Source organism: Hypanus sabinus, chromosome 10, assembly GCF_030144855.1.
Source record: "Hypanus sabinus isolate sHypSab1 chromosome 10, sHypSab1.hap1, whole genome shotgun sequence".
In the NCBI taxonomy this organism is placed as follows: Eukaryota; Metazoa; Chordata; class Chondrichthyes; order Myliobatiformes; family Dasyatidae; genus Hypanus; species Hypanus sabinus.
Genome location: NC_082715.1, coordinates 109,521,393 through 109,549,348, shown reverse-complemented (window position 1 = coordinate 109,549,348; position 27,956 = coordinate 109,521,393). Strand labels below are relative to the sequence as shown.

General features: G+C 38.2%; 1 protein-coding gene across 5 annotated transcripts in view; it reads left to right on the top strand.

Annotated features, from left to right (window-relative positions):
• Positions 1–27,956, top strand: part of ppp2r5d (protein phosphatase 2, regulatory subunit B', delta) — a 148,284-nt gene that overhangs the window by 87,935 nt on the left and 32,393 nt on the right. For all 5 annotated transcript variants that reach the window (XM_059982606.1, XM_059982603.1, XM_059982604.1 and 2 more), the window contains 4 exons: positions 626–736; positions 9,858–9,950; positions 12,748–12,878; positions 14,477–14,536. In XM_059982606.1, the coding sequence (XP_059838589.1) occupies positions 626–736; positions 9,858–9,950; positions 12,748–12,878; positions 14,477–14,536 (395 nt within the window). The remainder of the gene's footprint in view (positions 1–625; positions 737–9,857; positions 9,951–12,747; positions 12,879–14,476; positions 14,537–27,956) is intronic.

Here is a 27,956-nt window from a genome sequence, read left to right as displayed (position 1 = left end):
TGGGTGGGTGCATGGAACACATTAGGTATGTTTAAGAGACTCATAGGTATGCACATGGATGAAAGAAGAAGATTGCTGTGTGGGAGGGAAGTGATAGATTGGCACAACATCATGAAGACTTGTAAAATGCTGTACTGTTCTGTGTTCCTATTAGCTAGCTCTTCCAGAATCCTGTCCTATAGAAATTATTCTACTTCCTTACAATTTTCCCTTGCTATCTGGAAAGTTTGTACCTCTGCCCAGATTGTGTCAGAATTGTTTGAACTTGTCACTGCCTCCTGTACTCTCACTTCTCTGTAGCTTCTCTCCGTGATTTCTTGCTCAATTGAGAAACAAATGGTTGACTAAAAATTGTCCTGGGTCTTATTGCACTGTTATGTTCTGAGATATGTTGTAATAAATTGTAACATGTTTTTGTACAGTTTATCAAATACTGAATGTATTTAAAACTAATCAGCTTTGCATTGTTTTAAATTACAAATAAAGGATTGCAATTTTTTTAGGTTGGTAAATGTTGGAGTTTTTGCATGTGAATTTTTCACTGCCTGTATTATCCACCTATGGCATTGATTACTTTGTAGCTGATGTAATTACATCTTTAACAATAAGATATTTATGTTCTCAGTTTTCAATAAACCTATTCAGGACATTGCCACCTTCATCTAACCCCACTGGGGCAGAATTTGATCCTGAGGAAGATGAGCCCACACTTGAGGCTGCCTGGCCACATCTACAGGTAAGTTGTACCTCTGAGGAAATTAGTGGAGGTTAGGTGCATTTGTCATTTCTGATTGTGGAGTACAATGGGGTGGGGAAGAGTTTGTCAAGTTGTGAGAGGATACGGTTGCCTGGAGTCCAGAAATCAACAGTAAAGCTTGCCTCAGTTGTAGGATGCCAGCATTTACACTGATAGCTTCCTTGTTTGGTTTTATTATCCTTTTCACATCAATGTTCAGCATTGATCTTGTTAGAAAGGAGCACTTATGTTCACGAACTCTGGTCTGAAGAAAGTAGTCTTACCTTGACTGTTGTGTCATACTATGTACAAAAACCTAATCTTAGAAATTTACGGTACAGAGGAACCTTTTATCTGTTGTCTGGTAAATAGATTTATTATCATCTGTACCAAGGTACAGTGAAAAGTTGTTTTGCTTGTTATCCATACAGATCTTTTCATCACACCAGGGAAGGAAAGGCATGCTCCCGTTGTAGACAAGGTGTGAGTCAGGCAGGTAATATGGTGTAAGGAAATAATGAGGTAGATTGTGAGATGGAGTCCATATTATTGCACATGGGACCTGTTCAATGGTCAATGGATAGAAGCTGTCCTTGGGCCCAGTGGTATGTGGTATCAGGCTTTTGTATATTCTGCCCACATGGGGGAGGCATCTTTCAGGTTCATTTATTCGTCACATACACTGCAATGCATTGTTTGTATTAACAACCAACACAACCTAAGGATATGCTGGAGACAGCCCATAAGAACTGCCACACATTCTGGCGCCAATATAGCATGCCCACAATGTTCAGCTGAAAAACAGCAAAACAAGTCTCTTTCCTCCCTCCCTCCCTCCCACCCACTCAGACACACACAGTCCTCCAACTGGGCCCCTGACCTCCCTAGTAAGCTTGCAGGCCCAGAGTTTCTGCCTTAACTTCTGGACTTCCAATTGATCTTTTGTTTTCAATCTTCAGTATCAACCCCAAGACTCACTGGGATCCTGAACTCCAGGACTCAAACACCAAACGACTGAATCCTGAACTCCAGGCCTCAAATGTCAGACTTTGGTGTACTTGTTGGGTTGTTGGTTGGTGGGGTTGGGGAGGGATCACCAACCCTCGTGCCTCCTTCCCGCATGGACTTTGATCCCAGTACCCGCTGAACTGGCTGGGCCACCAGCTCTTCAATTAAAGGAACTGCAGAGATATTTGAGAGGAGGTGGCCAAAGTTGATTAGATGGGAACAGTAGCAGAGGTGATGGCAGAACAACACTGGCTAGAGTTTCTGGGAGCAATTCAGATGTTGCAGGATAGATATATCACAAAAAAGTATCCTAAAGAGAGAATGAGGCAACTGTGGCTGACAAGGGATGCAAAGACGCAGAAGAGTGGGCATATAATATAACAAAATTTAATTGGGAGTTTGAGGATTGGGAAACTTAAAAACCAACAGAAGGCAACTGAAGGGTCTCGGCCCAAAATATTAATGTACTCTTTTCCATTGATGCTGCCTGGCCAGCTGAGTTCCTCCAGCATTTTGTGTGTTGCTTGGATTTCCAGCATCTGCAGATTTTCTCTTGTTTCTGAGAAGGCAACTAAAAATGACTTAAGAAGAGATAAGTCCCTTCATTTGTACTGAAAAATAGCTAGAAGATTGCCAGTATAAAGAAATGAGGGAAAAGGGTGAAGTAAGAGCTAGCTTCACCCTTTCTCCTTTCCTCTTTGATGTAAAATAAAAATATCACAATGGTGAGAGACGTCTTGGTGCCCTGGTGCATGATTTGCAGTAGTATGCAAATACAACAAATAATGAGGAAAGCTTAGTGTTACAATTTTAGAAATTTTAGAGAGGGTGTCGAGGAAATTTATCAAAATGCTGCCTAAATCAGAGTATATATAATGAAAGGTCAAGCAAGCTAAGGCTTTTCTCTCTGGAGTGAAGAAGCATGAGGGGCATGCTTGATAGAGGTGTATAAGATGGAGGCATAGTAAGAGTGGACAGCCAGTAACCTTTTCCCAGGGCAACATCAGCTAATATGAGAGGGCATATTTTTAAGGTGATTGAAAGAATGTACAGGGAGCATGTCAAAGGTAGATTTGGTTTTTTTTTACACAGTGGTGAGTGCATGGAACATGCTGCCAGCATCAGTAAAGGCAGATACTTTAAGGCCATTTAAGAGACTCTTGGATAGGCACGTGAATGAAAGAAAAATGAGAGAGGGAGGGATTAAATTAAACTTGGGAAGGGTTAAAATACTGGCAAAACATTGTTGGCTGAAGGACCTGTCCTTTGTTAGTTTGGAGGAATACAGAATTAGGGAGCCAATGTTTCACGAGATGTAGGAAGCCAGGTACTCAAGTCTACCCACCATTCCATATGATCATGGCTGATCAATATTGACTCAACTTTCTGTTAGTTCCCTGCACCCTTCATTCAACAATTTTCCAAGTACGTACCTATCTCCACCTTAAATTGTGTTCTCGGTGGGGATGTCACGGGATGACGTAGGGTCGAGACGTTGGGAATCCAGCTCCCTCGTAAAAAGTAATGAAATAGGGTTTAAATGAAGAAGAATTAATAAATACCTACTAGAAACTATTTATAAGTAACTCAGGATTATTTTTGGATATGGCTCCTAAACTGAAACAGAAGAAAGCTTCTACTTTGAAGACTGCGCAAATCAGCGGGGAAAAAGGCCTAACTGTATCGGCGAAGCCTCGGACTCAAGTTGAATCTCCTCCCGGCGAAGTGCATGGCACTTCTGATGATGCGGGACAGGAAGTTGCAGCAATGTTGGCGGTCTCTGAGAAGAAACGGCAAGAACAACGCATGCGAGAAGAAACAAGTATGCATGAACAGATATTAACAAAACTACAAATCCCAACTACGGCTGGAAGTGAATCGGAAGTGGAATCAGACTCTTTGGGAAATACAGAGGATGAAGAAGAGGAAAAGAAGAAAGAGATTAAAGGAGACATAAGAGATATCCTGATATATATGATGAATAAATTAAAAGCTATAAGAACAGATTTAAGAAGGATGCAGAATACACTCGATAATGTGGTGGAAAAACAAAAGAAGATGGATAATAAAGTTAGAGATGGAAGTAAAAATGGAAGAAAACACTGAAAGAATAGATAAGATAGAAGACAATAATCTTGCCTGGACAATAGAAAGAAAATGGATGTTGGAAAAAATAGATGCGCTTGAAAACTCTAGTAGATGAAATAATATTAAAATTGTTGGTCTTATGGAAGGTACAGAGGGAGAAAATCCAATAAAATTCTGTCAAGAATGGATTCCGAAAATTTTGGAAATGAAAGAAGGAAGCTAAGTAATTGAAATTGAAAGAGCACACAGAGCTTTAAGACCAAGACCTCAACAAGAGCAAAATCCAAGATCAATTTTGATAAAATGCTTAAGGTATCAAGATGAAGAAATGATCTTGAAGGCAGCTACTCAAGGTGCTAAAAAGAGAAATGGGCTATTGATAATAGAAGGGAAAAGAGTTTTTTTTTATCCAGACATAAGTTATGATCTTCTGAAGAGGTGGAAGGAATTTAATCCAGTGAAAAAATCTTTATGGGAAAAGGGCTTTAAATTTTTATTGAACTACCCAGCAAAATTGATCATTTTCCTGGATAACGAAGAATGAAGATCTTTCGTAGATTACCAGAAAATGGAGAAATTTGTACAAGAATTATTTGATGTCCACGAAGAGGACTAAAGAATTATAGAAATGAAGTGGACTAATGATGAAGACTGAAATAAGGTTGGACTTGATGGACATTTATAAGGAAAACAAAAATAGTTGAGTATTAATTGGGAGTAGAGACATTAATTATTTTTTTTTCTTCACTAATATATTTTCTTTTTTTTGCGGGGGAGCTGGAGGAGCTCCTGATCGATGGTTGCGAGTTTCCCGTGTACAATCATGGTGATTGCCATGACCCGTAAAATGGGGGGGGGGGGGTATTTTGGGTTTTTTTTATATATTAGTTATCTTTTTTCTATTTTTTTTTCTTTTTTGCCTGGATGGTTGGGGAGAGACTCATAGCAACATGGAGAATTTCAAAGAGTTCTCAAGGTATTATGAATGATTAATTTACTTAATTTTTTAAGTTTTAATGTTAATGGACTTAATGGACCTGTGAAAAGAAAAAGAGTTTTAACATATATTAAGAAAATGAAAGGCGATAGCTTTCTTACAAGAAACACATTTAACAGAAACAGAACATAAGAAATTAAAGAGAGATTGGGTTGGAAATGTCACTGCAGCTTCATTTAATTCAAAATCGAGAGGTTAGAGGCAATTTTGGTTAGTAAAACTTTACCAATTAAAATACAAAATGTAGTAATTGATTCTGTGGGGAGATGTGTGATTATACATTGTCAAATTTTTTCGGAATTATTGATTTTTATGAACATTTATGCAGCAAATGAAAATGATGCAAAATTTATACAGGAAGTTTTTTTGAATTTGACTGATGCAGATGATAAAATATTAATAGGTGGAGATTTTAATTTTTGTTTAGATCCAGTTTTGGATAGGTCAACTAAAGTTGCTACAAAATCAAAAGTAATAAAACTAACTTTATCATTAATGAAAGATTTAAACCTGATTGATATATGGAGAAAAATTAATCCAAGAGAAAGAGATTATTCATTTTATTCAAATAGACATAAAACTTACTCAAGAATTGATTTTTTTTATTATCAAAAAATATTCAGGATAGAGTGAAAAGTGTGGAATATAAAGCAAGAATACTGTCAGATCATTCCCCCTTGATAATGACAATGATAATGATGGATAAGGAGGAATCGATCTATAGATGGAGATTTAATTCAATTTTATTAAAACGTCAAGATTTTTGTGATTTTATGAAAAAACATTCAATTTTTTTTTGATACAAATTTACATTCAGTTTAAGATAAAATTGTGTTATGGGAAGCAATGAAAGCATATTTAAGGGGTCAGATTATAAGTTATACATCTAAAATTAAGAAGGAATACATGGCAGAAATAGATCAATTGGAAAAAGATATAAAGTTAGAAAAAGAATCTCAAAGATATATGACAGAAGAAAAACGAAGACAACTTGTTAATAAAAAATTACAATATAATACAATATAAGACATATCATACAGAAAAAGTAATTATGAGAACTAAACAGAAATATTATGAATTAGGTGAAAGATCACATAAGATTCTTGCTTGGCTGTTGAAAACAGAACAGGCTTCTCAAACAATAAATGCAATTAGAAGTGTAAATAAGGTTACTTATAAACCTTTAGAAATTAATGAAACTTTAAAAAAAATTTATACTGAACTATATTAATCAGAATCACAAATAACCCTTCCAAAATTAAATTTGGAAGAACAGAAAAGATTAGATATGCCCTTTACATTAAAAGAGGTTGAAGAAGCTTTAGGATCACTTCAGAGTAATAAATACCCAGGAGAAGATGGTTTTCCTCCTGAATTATAAAAAATTTAAAGATTTATTAATTCCTCCTTTTATGGAATTAATATATCAAGTGGAAAGAATGCATAAACTCCCACAATCATTTTTAACAGCGATCATAACTGTATTGCCAAAAAAAGATAGAGATCCTTTAAAACCAACATCATATAGACCTATTTCTTTGTTGAATACAGATTATAAGATAATAGCAAAAATTTTATCTAATAGAATATCTAAATATTTACCAAAATTAATACATATGGATCAAACAGGTTTTATTAAAAACAGACAATCAATGGATAATATAACCCGGTTATACATTTGGCACAAAAAAGAGAGGAAATGAGTGTGGCAGTTGCTTTGGATGCAGAAAAAGCATTTGATAGATTGGAATGGGATTTTTTATTTAAGGTATTGGAAAAATATGAGTTAGGAAAATCTTTTATACAATGGATTAAAACTTTAAATACTAATCCTCAAGCTAAAGTAGTTACAAATGGTCAGATTTCAACATCATTTTGCTTAATGAGGTCAACTAGACAAGGCTACCCATTATCACCTGCTTTATTTGTATTGGCAATAGAACCATTAGCTGAATTAATTAGTACTGATTCAGACATTGGGGGCTTTAGAGTTAATCAAGAAGAATATAAGATTAATTTATTTGCTGATGATGTTTTGATTTATTTAACAAACCCATTGCAATCTTTGCAAAGATTATCTTTTAGATTGGAAGAATATGGGAAAGTATCAGGGTATAAAGTAAATTGGGATAAAAGTGAAATTTTACCCCTTACCAAAGGAAATTATAATCAATGTCAATTAGTAACTCAATTTCGATGGTCAATAAATTGGATAAAATATTTAGGTATTAGAGTTGATAATGATGTAAAAAATTTATATAAACAAAATTATTTGCCATTATTAAAAAAATAAGAGGATCTTGATAAATGGATGATGTTACCAATAACATTAATAGGTAGAGTTAATGCTGTAAAAATGAATATATTTCCTAGATTGCAATATTTATACCAAACTTTACCTTTACAATTACCTCAGAAGTTTTTTCAAGAACTGAATAAATATGTAAGGAAATTTCTTTGGAAAGGAAAGATGTCAAGAATATCATTGGAAAAATTGATGTGTAAATTTGATTTAGGAGGGTTACAACTTCCAAATTTTAAGAATTATTTAAAGCAAATCAACTTAGATTTATTGCGTCTTTTTTTGATGGAAAAAAACCGGCATGGATTAGAATAGAATTAGATAAGATAGGAGAAAACATACCAGAAGATTTTATATATAAATGGGAATCCAAATGGATACGGGGAAAAAAAGAATCTCCTATATTAAGACACTTGATTTATGGAATAAGGTAAATATGGATGATGAGATAAAGAAACCTTTATTAGCAAAAAGAACTTTAATTCAAAATAGGCTTATTCTTTTTACAGTGGATAATAAACTTTTACTTGGTTCCAAAAGGAGATTAAATATATAGGTGATTGTTTTGAAGGAGGTATATTGATGTCGTTTGATCAATTAAAAAATAAATATAAAATATCAAACAACTCTCTTTTCTGTTATTTTCAATTAAAGGCTTATTTACGTGAAAAGCTGGGTCAAACGATGTTGATGCCAAAACCTAGTGAAATAGAAATATTAATTCAAAAAGGAAAAATTAAAAAAATTACATCTTGTATGTACAATTTGATTCAAAAACAGACAATTGAATCTGGAATTCATAAATCAAGACAAAAATGGGAATCTAATTTGAATGCTAAAATTGATGGAAAAAGTTGGTCAAGATTATGTTCTGATAGTATGATAAATACAATAAATGTTAGATTTAGATTAATACAATATAATTTTTTACATCAATTATATATAACACCACAGAAAATAAAAAGATTAAATTCAAGTATGTCTGACCAATGTTTTCGATGTAATCAAGAAATTGGTACTTTTTTTACATTCTACTTGGTCTTGTTTTAAAATTCAACCATTTTGGATAAATTTAAGACATTTATTGGAACAAATTACTGGAGTACAACTCCCACATAGTCCAATGTTATTTTTATTAGGAGATATTGAAGGGACAGTACCGAAACTTGAATTGAATAAGTATCAGAAAAAATTTATAAAAATTGCATTGGCGGTAGCTAAAAAAGTTATCGCAGTTACTTGGAAATCTGATAAATATTTAACTATGGATCATTGGAATAATGAAATATATAGTTGTATTCCTCTTGAAAAAATTACATATAATCTAAGAAATGAATATGATATATTTTTGAAAATTTGGCTCCCATACCTACAAAAGATGGGATTTTAAAAAAAGGTCCTTTGAAGATAAAATTATAAAGTAATTGGGGAAAGTAAAAATAAATACTAAAATTATTTTGAACTCCATGGAGCATGTGGGGATCCTCCAATATCCAGGCAATCTTTTTTCTTCTTTCTTTCTTTTTTCTCTTTCTTTAGATAAGGGTTAAAGGGGGGAGAGTTGAGGGGAGGGGGGAGGATCAATATTATTTTTCTTTTTTTTTCATTACATTTATTCTTTGTAACTTTCTAAAAATTTAATTAATAAATAAATAAATGGTGTTCGCCACATTCCTTGAGATGACTACCCTCCGAAAAAATAAATTTCTACGTACCTTAGTTTTAAGTCACTTGGTCTTTTATTTTGCTGCCTTGTTCTTGACTCCTCCACTAATTTGAACAAGGTCTCCCCTCATTCTTCTAAATATCAAGGAATACAGAACCAAACTGCCCAGCTCCTCTTGATAGGATAACCTTTTTATCCTAGGAATTAGCTTGGCAAATCAAATTTATTCTGCCTCTAATGCTGCAGTATCTATTTTTAAGACAAGGGGCAAAAGCTCTGCACAGCATTCCAGATGTGAACTCACCATCCCCCTATACAACTGTAACAAAACCTCCCTGTACTTAAACTCCAACTGCTTTGCATTAGCCACTTTTAGACCTGTCTAACTTGTGATACATGCACTAAAATCTTAGATCAATCTGAAATACATTCTTTTGCAGTCAATCATGTTTATGTAATTGCCTTATGATTCCTTTTACCCACATTCAACTCTATTCACTAGATTTTCATCCAATCATTCAATCTATATCTATCACAAGTTCTTCATCACAATTTTCCCTTCCACCTATGAAGTTGTATAGGGCATTAATGAGGCCATATCTGGGTCATATGTACAGTATTTCTTTAGGAGAATATTCAAAGGTCTATCAAGCTTATGACAAAATTTGGTGTGCTGGGCTTGTACTTGCTGAAGAGAATTGGGGTTATTGAAAGATGCAAGAACCTGCAGAGTCTTAATAAGGTGGATCTGGAAAAGGTATTGCCTCTTATGAACTGGAGTGACCACAGGTCACTGAGAAAATAAGGGGTTGTCCATTCAAGCTGAAAGATTTTTTTGTGAAGTGGTGTTGAGTCTTAGAATCACTTTCTTTAAAGTGCTGTGAAAGCAGACTCTTTGACTATTTTTAAGTTTAAGACAATATATTGAATAGCAGCTATAATCTTATTAAATTCCAGAGCAGGCTCAAAAGTTAAGTTAGCTACCTCTGCTTTTCATTCATATTTATGCATTTAAACAATGGAAAGCCCAATTTGTATCAATTGTTGCTCATCTTTCCAGCTTGTCTATGAATTTTTCCTGCGATTCCTTGAGTGTGCTGACTTCCAACCAAATATAGCCAAGAAGTATGTTGACCAGAAATTTGTCCTGTCGGTGAGTATGTCCACTACCTGGAACAAAGGAACAAAATTTAGCTTGGTGGTAGCGTTTTATAGTTGGGTCCTATGCCTCCTTTTGCAAATGGCACGCTGACAGTTGGGACCAACTACTGGTTGTTTTGGAGCTAGAGTGCCTATAAAAAATATTCCCTCTCCTTCCCCACCCCCCAGGAAGTTTTCATGTTTATTGTTCTACAACACTGAATCACACTGATGAACAGAAAAGACTCATGTTAAGGTGAAAGCAGATTACTACAAAGTGAGCTAAATTAATTATAAATATAAAACAGCAAATAATTGAATCAGTATTCACCACCTTTAATGTGATAGCCCAAATCATTTCTGGTGCAGCCAAATGGTTTTAGAAGCCACACCTCCAAATGGAGAGTCAATGTGTTTCAATTGATTGTTGTGAAAATACACCTGTATCTGGAAGGTCCAACTGCTGGTGAGTCAGTATCCTGGCAAAAACTACACCATGAAGACAAAAGAACACTCCAAGCAACTCCACAAAAAGGTTGTTGAAAAGCACAAATCAGGAGATGGATACAAGAAATGGAAAGAATATGGCACAGCTGAAAATCTACCTCAAGCAGGCTGTCCACAAAAATTGAGAGACCACACAAGAAGGGGACGAGTGAGGGAGGCCACCAAGAGACCAGTGACAACTCTGAAGGAGTTACAAGTTTCAGTAGCTGAGATGGGAGAGACTGCGCTTACGGCAACTGTTACCCAGGTGCTTCACCAGTAGCGGCTTTATGGGAGCATAGCAAAGAGAAAGCCACAATTGGGGAAAAAAAACATGAAATCTTAAGAGTTTGCCAGAAGACGTGGGAGACTCTGATGTCAGCTGGAAGAAGGTTCTATGGTGTGATGAAACCAAAATTGAGTTTTGATGGTCAAAGAACTAAATGCTGTGTTTGGCATAAGCCAAACACTACTACGCCATCAAAAACACACCATCCCTCCCGTGAGCATTTTGGTGGCTGCATCGTGCTCTTGGGGATGCTTCACTGCAGCAGACCCTGGAAGGCTTGTGAAGATGGAAGATAGAATGAATGCAGCAAAATATAGGGAAATCCTGGTGGAGAACCTGATGCAGTCTGCAAGAAAACTGACTTGGGAGAAGATATGTTTTCCAGCAAAACGTAACCCCAAGCATAAAGCTAAACAACAAAGTTAAATTAATGTCCTGGAGTGGACATCAGTCAGTCCAGACCTCAGTCCAATTGAGAATTGAAAAGGGCTGTTCATTCATGATCCCCATGCAAACTGACAGCTTGAGCAGTTTTGTAAAGAAGAATAGGGGTAACAGTTGCAGTGTTCTGATGTCCAATGGAGACCTATCCACCCAGACTCAAGGCTGTAATTGCTGTCAAGGGTGCATCTACTAAGTACTGACTTGAATGGGGTGATTAATTATGTAATCAATTATTTTGCATTTAATAATTGTAATACATTTAGACTAATTTGTAGAAATTTGTTTTCATTTTGACAAGAAAGAATCTTTTTCAGAATCAGGATTATTATCTCTGGCATATGATGTGAAATTTGTTAACTTAGCAGCAATAGTTCAATGCAATACATAATCTAGCAGCGAGAGAGAGAAAATAATAAAAATAAAACATAACAAATAAGTAAATCAGTTACATATATTGAATAGATTGTCTTAAAATGTGCAAAAACAGAAAAGTGAGGTAGAATCCAAAGCTTCAGTGCCCATTTAGTAATGGAATGGCAGAGGGGAAGAAGCTCTTCCTGAATCGCTGAGTGTGTGCCTTCAGGCTTCTGTATCTCCTACCAAGGTAACAGTGAGGAAAGGGCATGCTTTCAGTCCTGTGTAGTCGCATCCCCCCGTCCCCACCCATACCAGACAGTGATGCAGCCTGTCAGAATGTTCTCCACAGTGCAACTGTAGAAGTTCTTGATTGTATTTGTTGACGTGTCATATCTCTTCAAACTCCTGTTCAAACGGATCAGTGTCAAAAAAGCCAAATTAAATCTACTGTGATTCAATACAATAAAACATGAAAACTTCTGTTGAGGCGGGGGTGAATTCTTTTTATAGGCACTGTACAACCTAATTTGCAGTTCCTCATTCATTAGGCTATCTAGTAACCAGTTATAATATGAACTTAGCAAAAAACTGCGAATGGGGTACCCATCAAATCCAGTGGTCCAGAAAATGTAGTGCATTTATTGGAGATGTAAAATTCAGAACTGTGGGGGGGGGGGGGGTGCTTAGAATTGAGTAGCAAAGAACGAAAAATTGACAAGGGAAAAAATAAATAGGAAGGGAATAAGGGTAAATTTGGAAACAGTTAATGCACTTGGTTGATCTTTTGTCAGGATGAAGAACATTAATATTGGTGGAAAAAAGGTTACTGGAAGAGCTAGTCATCCCAAATTGATCAGAAAACAAAATGCAGTGCTTCCATTTGGAGGGGCGGTGGACGGGGGGAGACGAGGATTTCCAATTCAGTTGACCTGAAATCAGGGGACAGACATTGCTTATTACCTATGAACTGAAACATTTTGTACATGGAGTGAAACTAAATTCAACACAGACCAAAATAATTTCAAAATGTTCAAATTTAGGGCTTGATTCTTTTCAGTTGACATCAGTTACCTAAAAATTTTAAAGGATAATAAATCAAGTTATCATTAGAACAACAGCAAAGTGAAATGTTGTTTAGACAGTTACATTACACTTGAAAATACTGACAAATGTATCTGTATTGTTCATTGTGTACAAATCAATAATAGGCATTGAGTTTCTTTCTACCTTCCAGTTACTGGAATTGTTTGATAGTGAGGATCCAAGGGAGAGAGATTTCCTGAAGACAATTCTTCATAGAATCTATGGCAAGTTCCTGGGCTTGAGAGCTTACATCCGGAGACAAATCAATAATATATTTTACAGGTAATAATTTGTGATTTTGATGTCAGGAGAAGCGGTGAAGTGTTATGGATAATAAAAATATCTACAACGTACTTCAGTGTTCTGTAGGGTTTTTTTAGTTTAATGAAGAAATGTCCAGCTGGCCCCAGAACGAAACGGTAAAAACCATGATGATCCACTCTTCCTTATTAGAAACTCCTGATGGTGGATCACTTGACTCGTTGAGTCCTGTTTCCTTGAACACCAGGACCCTATTGCTCCTGTAACTAAGACCCTGTTTCCTGCATTCCTTTCAACATACTGGAGCCCACTGGAAAATCTGACTACCATGAAGTATCTTTGAGAAATGAATTAGAATAGTATTGGAATATTAATGAGAATAACATCCATTCGTCCTAAGATCTGCCAGTCACAAAGTTCCAAAGGTGCCAGATGATCAGGTTTACTGTATTCTAATTTCTGAATTATGCTGTCTGAGAGTTCGTCATGAACGATTTGAGCAATAACTAGAAAATGGTCATTGCAGAATAACTGGAGACTTGGATTGTTGGGTATCTCTTTGAAAGCACTAGCAAGGGGAATGGCTTTTTTTGTGCTATATTTTTATGGTCTCAATGTAAAGTTGCAATTGGCAGGGAAACTTATGAACTCCAAATGTATAGTGACTTCAGTGACCATTTTATGGACCATGACCACCTCACTTGGGAATTAAGTAAAGTTTCAGCCTGTCTATGACTGAACTTCATTCACAAATTCCACCCAAGCAATTCACATGCTGGAACTGTGATCTCCTGCTAGTTTTTTTGAGGCCAAGATATTGGAGTTTTGGTATGTTTGAAGCTATGATCTTTAGTTGGCTTTGGACATTGAAATGTTTAGTTATTGAGTCTTGAGTACATTCGGTAACATCCCCTCAAATCATCAGACCTGTTGAGAAATAAGTGCAGCTTAGTGCATAATGTGTATGGGTTGCTTTTGTTTACTGGTTGTATTGGCTTTTTGTCCTTGATGGCTCTGAAGGAGATGCTTTGGGTATTCAGTGAATTAAACCAGGTTCTGGTTGGCATTCTACATCTGTGATGGGTTATTCTTGATCATACTAATGTTCTGGTAAGTATATATTTGTGAAGCTTCCAAATCTCAAGATTTTCTGAAGATAAATTCAGTATTTCTGTGCCAATATGTCCTTGCCAAAAATTCGAATGTATGTTTTCTGTTAGAAATAGTAATTTTCTTGTGAAACTGCCCCATTCAACTTCCATCAGTGACTCCATCCCTTGCTCATTCTACCTTTTTGGAACTCAAAGTTTGACTTAATCTGAACTCTTTCCACCCTCTTCTACCTAATTGAACCCTGGTGTCTCTGCTTGCATATCTGCTTAGTTGCTGGATACAAGGCTGACCACATTCATATCTGTATTGCCTCTGTCCTTGGGTAAAGGGTTTTTGCATTTTGGTAGTCTGAGATAACCTGTAATTTCTGTGGGGTTTTAGCATTAATAAACAAAATAGACTGGGATTCATTGGATAGAGTTTTCAAAACCAGCTGAGATATGTGAATTGATTAACCTTTTTCTGTGCTGATTTCTCATTCTGTAGTTTTTAATGTTTTTATTTAGATTTATTTATGAAACAGAACACCATAATGGAATTGCAGAGCTTCTGGAAATTTTGGGCAGGTGAGTGGTGTTTTACTCAACTCCTTTTCTTATGTGTTTGTGTAAATGGGTGAACCGAAACAGTTGCCTTCTTTAACTCATGGCAGGCCACGTTGAAACCAAGCTTAAGGTTTTGGAAACTACAAAGAAACTCTCTCAGGTTTAGGTGACTCGATTGCCATTTTTAAAAACAGCCATTTTATATCAGAAACTATAATATTGATATATTCAGCAGAATTTTTAGAGAGAGAAAGTTAATATTTCAGGTCAATGGCCTTAATTCAGAATGAGACGGTTATCAAACAAGCGCATTTAATGCTACAGAGAAGGCAAAGGGATGGAGAGAACAAAGTGAATGATTACATAGAATAGAGACCAAAACTTAATGGTGGTGATAACCAACAGTCTGCTGGAAGAACTCTGTCTAGCAGCATCTGTGAGAGGAAGGGGCATGGGTCAAATGCTTGCATTAGTCTCTTGTATCTTAGTGGTGGTGAGTCTTGAAAAAGCTTTGATCAGATCACATTTGAAGTATTGTGAGCATGTTTGGACTTCTTGTCTAAGAAAAGATGTACTGGCTTTACCTCAGAAAAGAGGGACATCCATTTAGAACAGAGATGAGGAATTTTTTTAGCCAGAGGGTGGTGAATTTGTTGAATTCATTGCTACAGACAGCTGTGGAGATCAAGTCATGTAGTTTAAAGTGCTGGTTGATAGATTCTTGATTAGTCAGGATGTCAAAGGGTTTTGGAGAGAAGGCAAAAGAATGGAATTGAGAGTGATAATAAATCAGCCATAATGAAATAGCAGGGCAGACTTAATGGTCTGATTGGCCCAGTTTTGCTCTTGTGCCTTAAGGCCTTCTATCAGCTGAGAGTCATGGAGCTAAACAGCATGGAAACAAGCTCTTTGGCTTATCTGGTCAATGACAGACGTAGTGACTTGTCCAAGCTAGTCCAGTTTGTAAATGTTTGGCCCATAACCTTCTAATTCATGTACCTGTCTGTGACTGCTCTTAAAAGCTTTTATAGTATCAGCCTTATCCACTTCCTTCGGCAGCTTATTCCACATGGGCATCATTTTTTATGCCAAAGAAAGTTCTTCAAATTCCAACTTAAGTCTTCCTCTCTTGTCTTTAAACCAAGCTCTTCTAGTTCTTGATTCCCCAACCTCAGGGAAAAAGTTGATTGCATTCACTCTATCAATGCCCCTCATGATTTTTATACACCTCAAATGATCACCTCTCAGTCTCTGATGTTGTAAGGAATACAGTCCTCGCCTATCCAACCTCTCTCTATAACTCAGTCCCTTGAGAACTGGCAATATCCTTGTAAATTTTTTCTGTATTCTCTTTGGTTTAGTAACAACATTCCTCTAGTAGGTACCCAAAACTGAGCACAATAATCCCACGTGACCTCACCAGAATCCTGTACAAATGCACTACAGGCTCCCGATTTTTAGTCAAAGCTCTGACTTGTAAAGGGTGGCATGCCAAAAACTGCCTTTACCTGTGACTCCATTTTCAGTGAACCATGTACTTGTACTCGAAGATTTCTCTGTAACACTTCCTACAGGCTTGCTGTTCATTTTCTGAAAGCCCTACCTCAATTTGGTTTTCCTAACCCAATAACTTTTACCCAAATTAAATTTTATTAGCCATTCCTTGGCCCACTTACTTAGTTGATCAAGATCCCCTTGTAATATTTGATAACCTTCTTCACAGTGCACTATTGTCATCTGCAAGCTTGCTAACCATGCTCATTATTATCCAAATCGTTGATAGTTGACAAACAACAATGGGTCCAGCACAAACCCCTGAGGGACACCACTAGTCACAGGCCTCAAATCTGAGAAACATCCTTCCATTGTCACCCTCTACTTTCTACAATCAAACTAAATGTGTATCATTTAGCCTGATTTCCCTGAACTCTATGCAGTCTCACCTTCCAAAACAGTCTATCAAAGACCTTACTGAAGGCAATACAAATTACATCTATTGCCCTTCTTTCATCAACTTGCTTGGTCACCTTATCTAAAAACAAATCCCAGGTTCATAAAAATTGAACTCCCATATATAAAGCTGTTAACTAATCCTAATCAACACCTGTCTTTAAAATGTGCTTGTTTGTATTTTATTCCTCAATCCTCTCCAGTAATTTACCTACCTCACTTTAGACTTTCTGATCCAGTGTTTGCAAGTTTTTCTTTGTCGCTCTTCTTAAATTAAGACACAATATTCGTGACACTCCGGTCTTCTGGCACTTCATCCCTGGCTAACAATGATACAAGTATCTCAAACAGGACCTTCATAATTTCTTCTTTTCTATACTGGCTATAACCAGTAGTGATTACATAAATAACCCAGTGAGAGATGATGTCCTGTTAATTGTGTCACCTTAGGAAGAAACATAAATAGGAGATGGGGATGGGAGAGGAACAGGTCTGTGAAATGCAGTGTGCAGCAGGTCAGGCAGCATTCAGGAGATAACATAGCATGTTGATGATCTTGCATCAGATTCAAACTGAAATTATAGGAGTTCATTGATTAAGTGAAGAGCTAGAATGAAATAAATGAAGTTGAGATGCTGTTCTTCAAACGTTTGTTTAATTTGTTAGAATAATACATGAGGGAGCAAGTAAGATGAAGAATTAAAGTGACATGACTGAGCAAAGTTATTTGGCAAAACCATCATTAATCTGTATTTGTTTTTTTTAAACCAGCATAGAGGAGAGCACATCATGAACAGCGAATGGAATACACTAAATTGGTAGAAACGCAAGAATAACGAGAATCAACACCTCTTCTTTTAACCCTATATTCCCACCATATAAAGGTCATGAGGTGAAAAAGCAATTACATGCCCTTCCAATTTGCTGTTCTGCATTGAACCATATATAACATATAACAATCACAGCACGGAAACAGGCCATCTCGGCCCTCCTAGTCCGTGCCGAACTCTTAATCTCACCTAGTCCCACCTATCTGCACTCAGCCCATAACCCTCCACTCCTTTCCTGTCCATATACCTATCCAATTTTACCTTAAATGACACAACTGAACTGGCCTCTACTACTTCTACAGGAAGCTCATTCCACACAGCTATCACTCTCTGAGTAAAGAAATACCCCTTCGTGTTTCCCTTAAACTTCTGCCCCCTAACTCTCAAATCATGTCCTCTCATTTGATTCTCCCCTACTCTCAATGGAAACAACCTATTCACGTCAACTCTATCTATCCCTCTCAAAATTTTAAATACCTCAATCAAATCCCCCCCCTCAACCTTCTACGCTCCAATGAATAGAGACCTAACTTGTTCAACCTTTCTCTGTAACTTAAGTGCTGAAACCCAGGTAACATCCTAGTAAATCGTCTCTGCACTCTCTCTAATTTATTGATATCTTTCCTATAATTCGGTGACCAGAACTGTACACAATACACTAAATTTGGCCTTACCAATGCCTTGTACAATTTTAACATTACATCCCAACTTCTGTACTCAATGTTTTGATTTATAAAGGCCAGTGTTCCAAAAGCCGCCTTCACCACCCTATCTACATGAGACTCCACCTTCAGGGAACTATGCACTGTTATTCCTAGATCTCTCTGTTCCTCTGCATTCCTCAATGCCCTACCATTTACCCTGTATGTTCTATTTGGATTATTCCTGCATTTAATGTACATTTTGTGGAAAATCCCAAACACATTATGTGATAGCTGTGGATCGTAGTTCAGTCCTGAAGCAATGACCATAAGTTCGAGTTCAACACCATCATTCCTTCGGTACTAATCAACCAGATTCAAAAGCTAGGCCTCTTTACTTCCCTATGCAACTCTGCCTTTGATTTCCTCAGAATCTGATTTAATATCACTGCTGTATGTCGTGAAATATGTTGTTTTGTGGTAGCAGGACATTGCAATGTTTATTAATTTTAAATATTTTATTTTAAAAGAGTAAAAGAAATAAAAATAATGACAGTGTACATGGGTGCATTGTCCATTCAGAAATCTGATTATAATTGGGAAGAATCTGTTTCTAGGTGGCAATGAGAAGAGGGTATGTCCTGGGTGATGGGGATCCCAAATGACTGCTGCCTTTTTGAGGCATCACCTTTTGAAGGTGTCCTCTGCTGGGGAATCTAGTGCCTATGATGGAAGTGGCTGAGTTTGCTGCTTTTTCCAATCCTGTGTCGAGGCCCCTCCGTACCAGACTATAATGCAACAAGTTAGAATGCTGTTCACAACACAACAGTAGAAATCTACAGAGGTCTTTGGAGACAGGCTCCTAACTCCTAATGAAATATAGCTGCTGTCATGCCTTCTTTGTAGTTGCATTATGTTGGGCCCAGGATAGGTCTTCAAAGATGTTGACACCCAGGAACTTGAAACTACTCACCCTTTCCAAGTTTGAGTTTAATTGTCATTCAACCATACACACGAGTACTGACAAATGAAAAAGCATTACTCTGGGGTCAAAGTTCAAAACACAGTACCAACTGTCACATGCTGAGCATTTACCACATATAATTCTGGTCACAGAAAAACAAAGTTACAAAAAAATAACAACCCAAGTCCCTAAGTGACATGTTCTGTAGATTGATGGTGCATGGATATCGTTTTGGATCCACATTTCTTCAAGCCCACAGCAGTTCCTCATCTCCTGCAAGTGCAGCTGCAGACAAACGCAGTCCAGCTTGTCTTTCAGTCAACGAAAACTGGAGGGCAGAGCCCTTGATTTCCAGCTCCCTTGTGACTTACAGTTCTAGTATTATTTTCTTCCTGCTGCTGCTCTGCTTCACCTCCTTCTGTTTACACCTCTGCATAGACCAGTGCAGTTCATCTCAGCTGGCACGAGCTTGTCAACATCCAAGATATCTCTAGGGTTCATGTCATCTGTTAACTCTTAAGAATAACCCCATTTGAAGTCAGGATTAAATTTGGCTCATTATAACTGGGAAGCAGCATTACTACCTGACACACTGCTGTCCTGCCCTTGTAGCCTTCATCTTTTCAGATATTCCCTTTCTTCTTTCCAGCCATCCTCTTCTCTGCAACTTGTAACATGTTTTCTCATTCTCCAAGTTTTGATTTCAAGAACCTGAGATGTTTCTCTTTCCAGAGATGTTTCGTGACCTCCTGAACATTTCATCTGTCTTAGATGTCATGTCATAACTTTAACAGCTTTGAACATAAGAAGCATAGCTAGTCTGTTGAATGGTGAAATGGCATTACTTTGTGCTTAATTATCTTGAAGGTTTTTTTAAAGAGCTGCGTTCTACCAAAGGAAAATTAATTCATCAAATTGTTTCTCATTTGGAGACTTGCAGCAGAGTGAGAACATAAAAAAGAAAAATTGAACTCACCTATTTGTTCCTGACACCCGTCCCATCATTTCAGAAGAATCATGCCACTTCCCTGATTGTCATAAGTTCTTTAAACCTATATATCTGTCTTCAATACACTCAGCAATGAAGACTTTTCAAGTCTTCTAAGGTCAAGAATTTCAACATTTGACTACCCGGGTGAATCTTCATTTTGAACAGAATTTTTTCACCACATGATAACTGGATGTTAGTCACAGTAATCATTCTTGAGCTTTAGCCAGGTGTGTAGCCAGTTCATGGGAGATGAAATTGCAGTTTTATCTGGAATGACCTTGAGTATTTTACTTTTTAGAGCTGCATTCTGTGTCTTGCTAGTCAACAGTGAGCCCAAATTTGATGGTAGTATCACAGGTGCCATTTGGCCTCTTTTGTTAATATTCTCTCAGTTGCGTGACATGAATTTTACTCATTACATCAGCCCAGATCTGATGCACATATAAACTGAGCCACTAATGCAATTAAATATTAAGCAAACTGCCTCACTTGCGGAGAAAGAAGGTAATTGATGACAGTGCTAAAGGTAATTTGACCTCGGAACTCGGACATCAGATCCAGGACGACATCTAGTGCACTTGAGTTGTTCCACGTTTTTCTAGAACTGGGCCACAAAGAAGGCCAAAGTAACTGAATGCAAGTTCTTTTATTGATTTTTGGTGTCTCAGTATCACTTCAAGACTGACATTTCTTCCACTTAGCTAGAAGTGAGATCAGTAGTGATTCTTATGGGATTTCTGTTACATGTGTAATAAATTAGATAAGCAGCAGCATTTGTCAGGACCCATATGTAATTAAATGGCTGAAGTAGCTGCCGAGTGAGTCTTGGTTCAAGTTAATTCTTGCTGAGATTCTGCTGAATAATGCAATTAAGTAAAAACTTGTGAAGTAAACGTGTAATGTTCGTGCAATCTTGCCAAGCAGTAGGTGGAAAAGCCAGACTTTTAATTTGTAAGAGAGGCCCCGGAAGGGGAATTCATGACTGAAGTTCCTTGTTAATCTGCTGATCCATGCATTTTGCATAGATATGGAAAGGATCAGTTCTGTCATTAACAGGCTTTGTGAGAAATGATTGTTGGAGATAATCAAGTAGATTGTTTTGGCAAAGAGTTTTTCTTTGCAGTGGGTTGTGTATTTAACCCTTTAATGTCACCTTTAGTCTTTTCTGTGCTCAGAAAGTTAACAGTTGACTTTTCTTTCCTTCCCTGTGACCTGCTTTAGAAATGATCACTAAAGGCAGGCTGCACTGCGGCTTTACACTGAGGCATCTGCCTCTCCCCAGCTGTTTTCTACTAACACTTACTGAGCTCCTAACTGGATTTAGTACCACCAAAAATATTTCCATGGCTCCTGTCTGAGTCCCAGACTACGTTTTCCTGACTGGGCGACATGCCTCATCAGCAGAAGTCTGGTGAAAATTTAACTAGAGCATAGAATAGTACAACACATCTGGCCAACAAAATTTTGTTGGACTAATTGAACTAGTAATTAAACTCTCATCTAATTTAATCCCTTCTGCCTACAGTTTCCATCTCACTCCATTCTCTCCGCATTCATGTAGCTATCTGTGAGCCTCTTAAATGTCTCTATCATACTCACCTCCTCTATCAGCCTTGGCAGTGCTTTCCAGGCACCCAATTTGGTTTAAAAAAAACACTTGCCCTGCACATCTCCTTTGAATTTAGGCCCTTCGCCTTAAATGTAAGCCCTATGGTATTAGACATTTTGACCCTGAAAAATTATACCAGCTGTCTACTTATACATGTCTTAATTCAGGTCTCCCCTCAACCTCTGTTGCTCCAGAGAAAACAGCCCGCGTTGTTCCAACCTTTCCCTCTAATCCAGGTAGCAACCTGGTAAATCTCTTCCACACACACCAAGACCTCCCCATCTTTCCTGTAATCGGACAACCAAAATTGAATGCAATGCCCCAGATGCAGCCTAACTAGGGTTTTATAAGTCTGCAGCATAATTTCCCAGCCTCTTGAATTCAGTGCCTTAACTAATAAAGCCAAGCATGGCCTACCCTACCTTGAACACTCTTCAACCTGTGCAGTCACTTTCAGAAAGCTTTGGACTTGGATCTTAAAGTTCCTCTTACATCCAAACTTTTCAGGGTCTTGCCATTAACAGTGTTTTGTCCCTTTGCATTTGATCTTCCAAAGTGCATCATCTCACATTTAACTGAACCAAAATAACTCCATCTGTCATTTCTCTGGCCATATCTGTAACTGATCTATATCCCATTGTATTCTTTGGCAATATTCTATACTATCCATAAAGTCAATCTTTGTATCATCTTCAAACCTGTTATAACCTACTCATCTCACATTTTCTTCCAGGAGTATAATTTATGTCTCTGTCCTTACTGGAGCAAAGCTCAAAGTGAATTTATTATCAAAGTATGTACAGGCCCTTCTGCCCATCTGGTCCATGCCAAAACCTTTTAAACTGCCTACTCCCATAGACCTGTTCCGGTACCATAGCCCTCCAAACCCTTACCATTCATGTACATGTCCAAACTTTACTTAAACATTGAAATTGAGCTTGCATAAACCATTCTCATTCCACACACTCGTGACCCTCTGAGTGAAGAAGTTTCCCCTCATGTTCCCCTTAAACTTTTCACCTTTCACCTTTAACTCGTGACCTCTGGTTGCAGTCCCACCCAACCTTAGTGGAAAAAGTCTGCTTGCATCAACCATATCTATACCCTTCATAATTTTGTATACCTCTACCAAATCTCCTCTGTCTTCTCCGTTCTAAGGAATATAGACCAAATCTATTCAATCTTTCCTTATAACACAGGTCCTCCAGACCTGGCAACATCCTTGTAAATTTTCTATGAAATCTTTCTACGTTGTTTACATCTTTCCTGTAGGTAGGTAACCAAAACTGCACACAATACTCCAAAATAGGTCTCAAAAATAGGTCTATGTTGAAGCCTTATACAACTTCAACACAACATCCTATCCACTGTACTCAAAATATTGATTTATGAAGGCCAGTGTGCCAAAAGCTTTCTTTATGACCCTATCCATTTGTGATGCCACATTCAATGAATTATGGACCTGTATTCCCAGATACCTTTATTCTCTCACTCCTGAGTCCCCTACTATTCACAGCGCCCTGGTTGGTCCAACTGAAGTGCAAAATCTCGCACTTGTCTGCATTAAATTTCGCTTTGAATGAATTATGTACTTGTATTCCCAAATCCCTTTCTACCACACTCCTCAGTGCCCTACCATTCACTGTGTAAGACCTACCCTGGTTGATCCTACTGAAGTAGCAAACTTTGCTACTCTGCAAACCTCTGCATTAAGTTCCATCTTTCATTTTTCAGCCCATTTTTCCAGCTGATGGAGATTCCTTTACAAGCCATGATAGCCTTCGTTGTTGTCCATGATGCGCCCAATCTTGGTGTCATCTGCAAATTTGTTGATCTAGTTAACCATATTGTCATCCAGATTATGAATATAGATGACAAACAGCATAGGACCCAGCACCAATCCCTGCAGCACGCCACGAGTCACAGGCTTCCAGTCAGAGAGGCAACCATATAATACCACTTTGTGGCTTCTCCCACAAAGCCAATGTCTAATCCAATTTATTACCTCATCTTGAAAGCCAAACAACTGAACCTTTTTTGACCATCCTCCCATGTGGGACCTTGTTAAATGCCTTGCTGGAGTCCATGAGGACAACATCCACTGCCTTGTCTTCGTCCACTTTCCTGGTAACTTCCTCGAAAACCTCTATAAGATTGGTTAGACATAACCTACCACGCACAAAGCCAAGCTGACTATCCTCACTCAGTCCATGTCTATCCAAATACTAAGATATCTGGTCCCTCAGATTACCTTCTGATAACTTTCCCACCAAATGATGTCAGACTCAGTGGATTATAATCTCCTGATTTATGTTCAGAGCCTTTTTTAAATAGCGAAACAACTGTTGCTATCCTCTATCTGGTACCTCTCCTGTTGCTGAGTATGATTTAAATATTTCTGCTGGTCCCCGGCAATTTCTGTACTTGCCTTTCATAGGGTCCAATGGAGCTCCTTGTCAGGCCCTGGAGATTTATCCACCCTGATTTGCCTCAGGATAGCAAGCACCACCTCCTCTGTAATCTGTACAGGGTCCATTAAGTTGATGCCACTTTGCCTTACTTCTATCACCTCTGTCCATCTCCTGAGTATTTTTTTTTTGCATCTGTAAAATTTCCCTCCATTTGTTTTGGCTCCACACATGGATTACCATTCTGGCCTTCCAGAGGACCAATTTTGTCTTTTGAAATTTTTTTGTTCTTAACATATCTGTAGAACTCTTTAGGATTCTCCTTCACCTTGTCTGCTAGCAAATTTATGCCTTCCTTTCGCCCTCTTGATTCCTTTCTTTTTGTGTTCTCTTGCATTTCTTGTACTCCATAAGTGCCTCATTTGTTCCCACCTGCCTATACTTGCAAAGCACCTCCTTTCTCTTAACCAGGGCTTCAGTATCTCTTGAAAAGCAAGATTCCCTAAGCTTGTTATCTTTACCTTTTACTCTGACAGACACATATATGCTTTATAGTCTTAAGATTTTACTTTTGAAAGTCTCCCATTTACCAAGTGCACTTATGCCAGAAAACAGCCTGTCCCAATTCACATGCCAGATCATTTCTGATGCCATCAAAATTGGCCTTGCTCCAATTTAGAATCTCAGCCTGCAGACCAGATGGATCTTTTTGCATATTTATTTTGTATCTCGTGACCACAGTGTCATTCGCTTCAGTGTTCCCCTTCTGTCACCTGCCCTGTCTTATTCCCCAATAGCAGAACCAGGATCACATCCTCTCTCATTGTGACTTTTATGTACTGATGAAGGAAACCTTCCTGAATACGTTTGACAAACTCTATGCCATCAGTACTTGTAAAGTATGGAATTCCCAGTCAATATGTAGAAAGTTAACAGTCTGTGATCTCTCTGCAAATTTGTTCCAAAAATGCCTAGAACTGTTGGATGGTTTGTAAAATAGCCTCATTAATGTGGTCGTACCTTTCTTATTTCTTAGTTTCACCCATAACACCTCACTTGACGAGTTCTCCAGACTGTCCTGACTGACTATGGCCATGCCATTTTCTCTACTTAGTAACACCACCTCTTTTGTAATCTCTCCTGCTCTTGTCACATCTAAAACATTGGAACCCCAGAATATTGAGCTGCCTGTCGTGCCCCTCCTGCAACCATCTCACTAATGTCATAATTCCAGATGTTGATCCATGCTCTGAGCTCATCTGCCTTTCCTATGATACATGCATTGAAATATATGCAGCTCAGGACATTAGTCACACTGTGCTCAACCTTTTGATTCCTGACTTTGTCTGAGGTCTTACCAACATCTGTCTCCACAGTCTCTTCACAAGCTGGCACTCTGGTTCATATCCCCCTGTGACTCTAATTTAAATCCCACCGAGCAGCATTAGCAAATTTCCACCAGAGTATTTGTCTCCTACCAGTTCACTTACAAATTGTCCCTTATATACAAGTCTCATCTTCCCTAGAGGAGAACCCAATGATCCAAAAATCTTATGCCCTACACCAACTCCTTAGCCGCATGTTAAACTGTATAATCCTAGCTCTGGCCTCACTAGCACATGGCATGGGTAGTAACCCTGAGATCACAGCCCCCGTGGTCCTGCCCTTAACTTGACATTTAACTTCCCTGAACTCCCTGTGCAGAAGCTTATCACTCATCCTACCCATGGATACCTTTCGGGATACTCCTGTGCATCTGTAGAATATTGACAAGTTTCAGGTGACGTGCTGAATCTGTGCAAACTTCTAAAAAGGTAGAGGCTATGCCATGCTTTCTTTGTAATGACATTTATGTGCTGGTCCCAGGACATATCCTCTGAAATGATAACACCATTGATTTTAAAGTTAGTGACCTTCTCCACCTCTGAACCTCCAGTGAGGACTGGCTCTTGAACCTCCGATTTCCTCCTCCTGTGGTCATTAAATCAGCTCTTTGGTTTGCTAACATTGAGAGGTTTTTGTTGTAGCACTATTCAACCATATTTTCAAGCCCTCTCCTATATGCCAATTCATCATCATCTTTGATTTGGCCAGAAACAGTGGTGTTGTCAGCAAACTTAAATATGGCATTAGTGCTGTCCTTAGCCTCAGTCATAAATATAAAGTGAGTAGAGGGCTAAGCACACAACCTTGTCATGCACCTGTGCTGATGGTAATTCGGGAGATGTTACCAATCCATACTGACTGGGGCCTGTAAGATCCAGTGAGGAAATTGAGGAACCATTTATTCAAAGTGGTATTGCTTATAATTGAGGGGGATGGCCACAGGGGTACTGTGCATTGACTGCCTATTCCCTTTCTCCTGGCAGTCATTCACATACCTACCTTCTGCAACTTAAGAGTGACTACCTGAAGCTCCTAACTATCACCCCTTCACTTATTCTGTATGAGCCAAAGGTCATCCAGCTGCTGCTTCAGTTCCTTAACACTAAGGAGCTGCAGCTCAATGAGCATAATGCCAATGTAGTTATCAGAGGCTGGAGTCTCCTCAAATTTTCTGCACCTCACACAAGGAACATACTGTTACCTCTGGATCCATTCTCTGCGTATTAGCTAGGTGCTAACAGAGGGGGGAAGCTTACTAGAAACTTTCTTATTTAGAACCCCTACCTGTTCTTGCCCAAACCTGTTGAGCCACTCTAATACTGGCCAGCTCCAACAATGGCTGCCACTTTCTTCCTTTTATTGAGCCAGACTGATTTCAGCCTGCCAAAGCGGGTCACTGTCAAGTGGTGTACCACAATGATTGGTGTTGGACCTATGATGTTAATTATGTACATTAACCACTGAAATGTGAGTATAGGAGATGTGCTGGGAAAGCTTGCTAATGACTTGAAACTTGGTGGGATGAGAATGATCTTGCGCTATGGGGCAGCATTGGGAAGGCCAGTGGCCGACAGAAGACAGAATTTAATCCTGTTAGGTGTGAAGAAATGTATTTGGGAAGGTAGGCTTGATGATAAGACTAGGACATACCATAGTGATGAGTCCTTGGGGAATATTTAAGGAACAAAGAAACCCTGAGTGTACAAGTCATTAATTCTTGAAGGTGGTAGCACAGGTAAATCAGCTGATGAGGGCACGCGAATACTTGCTTTTGTTATTTAAGGATAAGAGTATCAAGAGCAGGGATGTTCTGATACAACTTTATAAAACAGTGGTGAGTGTGTGGATGGAGCACTGGAAGTATTTCTGGTTGCCGCACTGATGGACATGCTTTCACTGGATAATTGATTTATTGAGATACATCACGGAATAGGCCCTTCCGGCCCTTTGAGCCTCGCCAGCCAGAGAATCACCAATGTTGCCTGGGGTGGAATATTTCAGTTATGAAAGACTAGATTTATTTTCTATGGAGTGGATGAATAAGGAGGAACTTGATAGGGGAGTATAGAATTATGATGGCCATAAATAGGGTGGGCAGTGAATGAGATGTGTAATACCAGAGGGCAGAGGTTTAGGGGATTCTGAAAGTTTTTCTCACCTGTAGTTGCAATCTGGAATGCATTGCATGATGAAGTAGTAGAGGCAGTTAGTCCCACATTTAAGAAACACGTGTACGGCACTTGTATAACCAAGGCATAGTGGGTTACAGAATTAGTGTAAATGGGTAATTGATGGTCTCCACAGATATGTGCTGTCCATCTGACCATCTTACTGCCTGTAATGTGGTATACAGTGGTTGGTGAGTTGAATTTGACCTTGGAAGTAATGATGAGGTACGAAAGAAGTACAGCTAACATCTTTTTAACATCATGGCATGGTAGCATAGCGGTTAGCACAATGTTTTACAGTATCAGTGACCTGGGTTCAAATCCCACCATTTGTACATTCTCCCCATGATTGCGTGCTCCAGTTTCTTCCCACAGTCCAGAGAAGTACTGGTTGGTAGGTTAATTAGTCACTGTAAATCGTCCCATTATTAGGCTAGGATTAAATCGGGATTGTTGTACAGCGTGGTTCAAAGGCTAGAAGTGCCTATTCCACA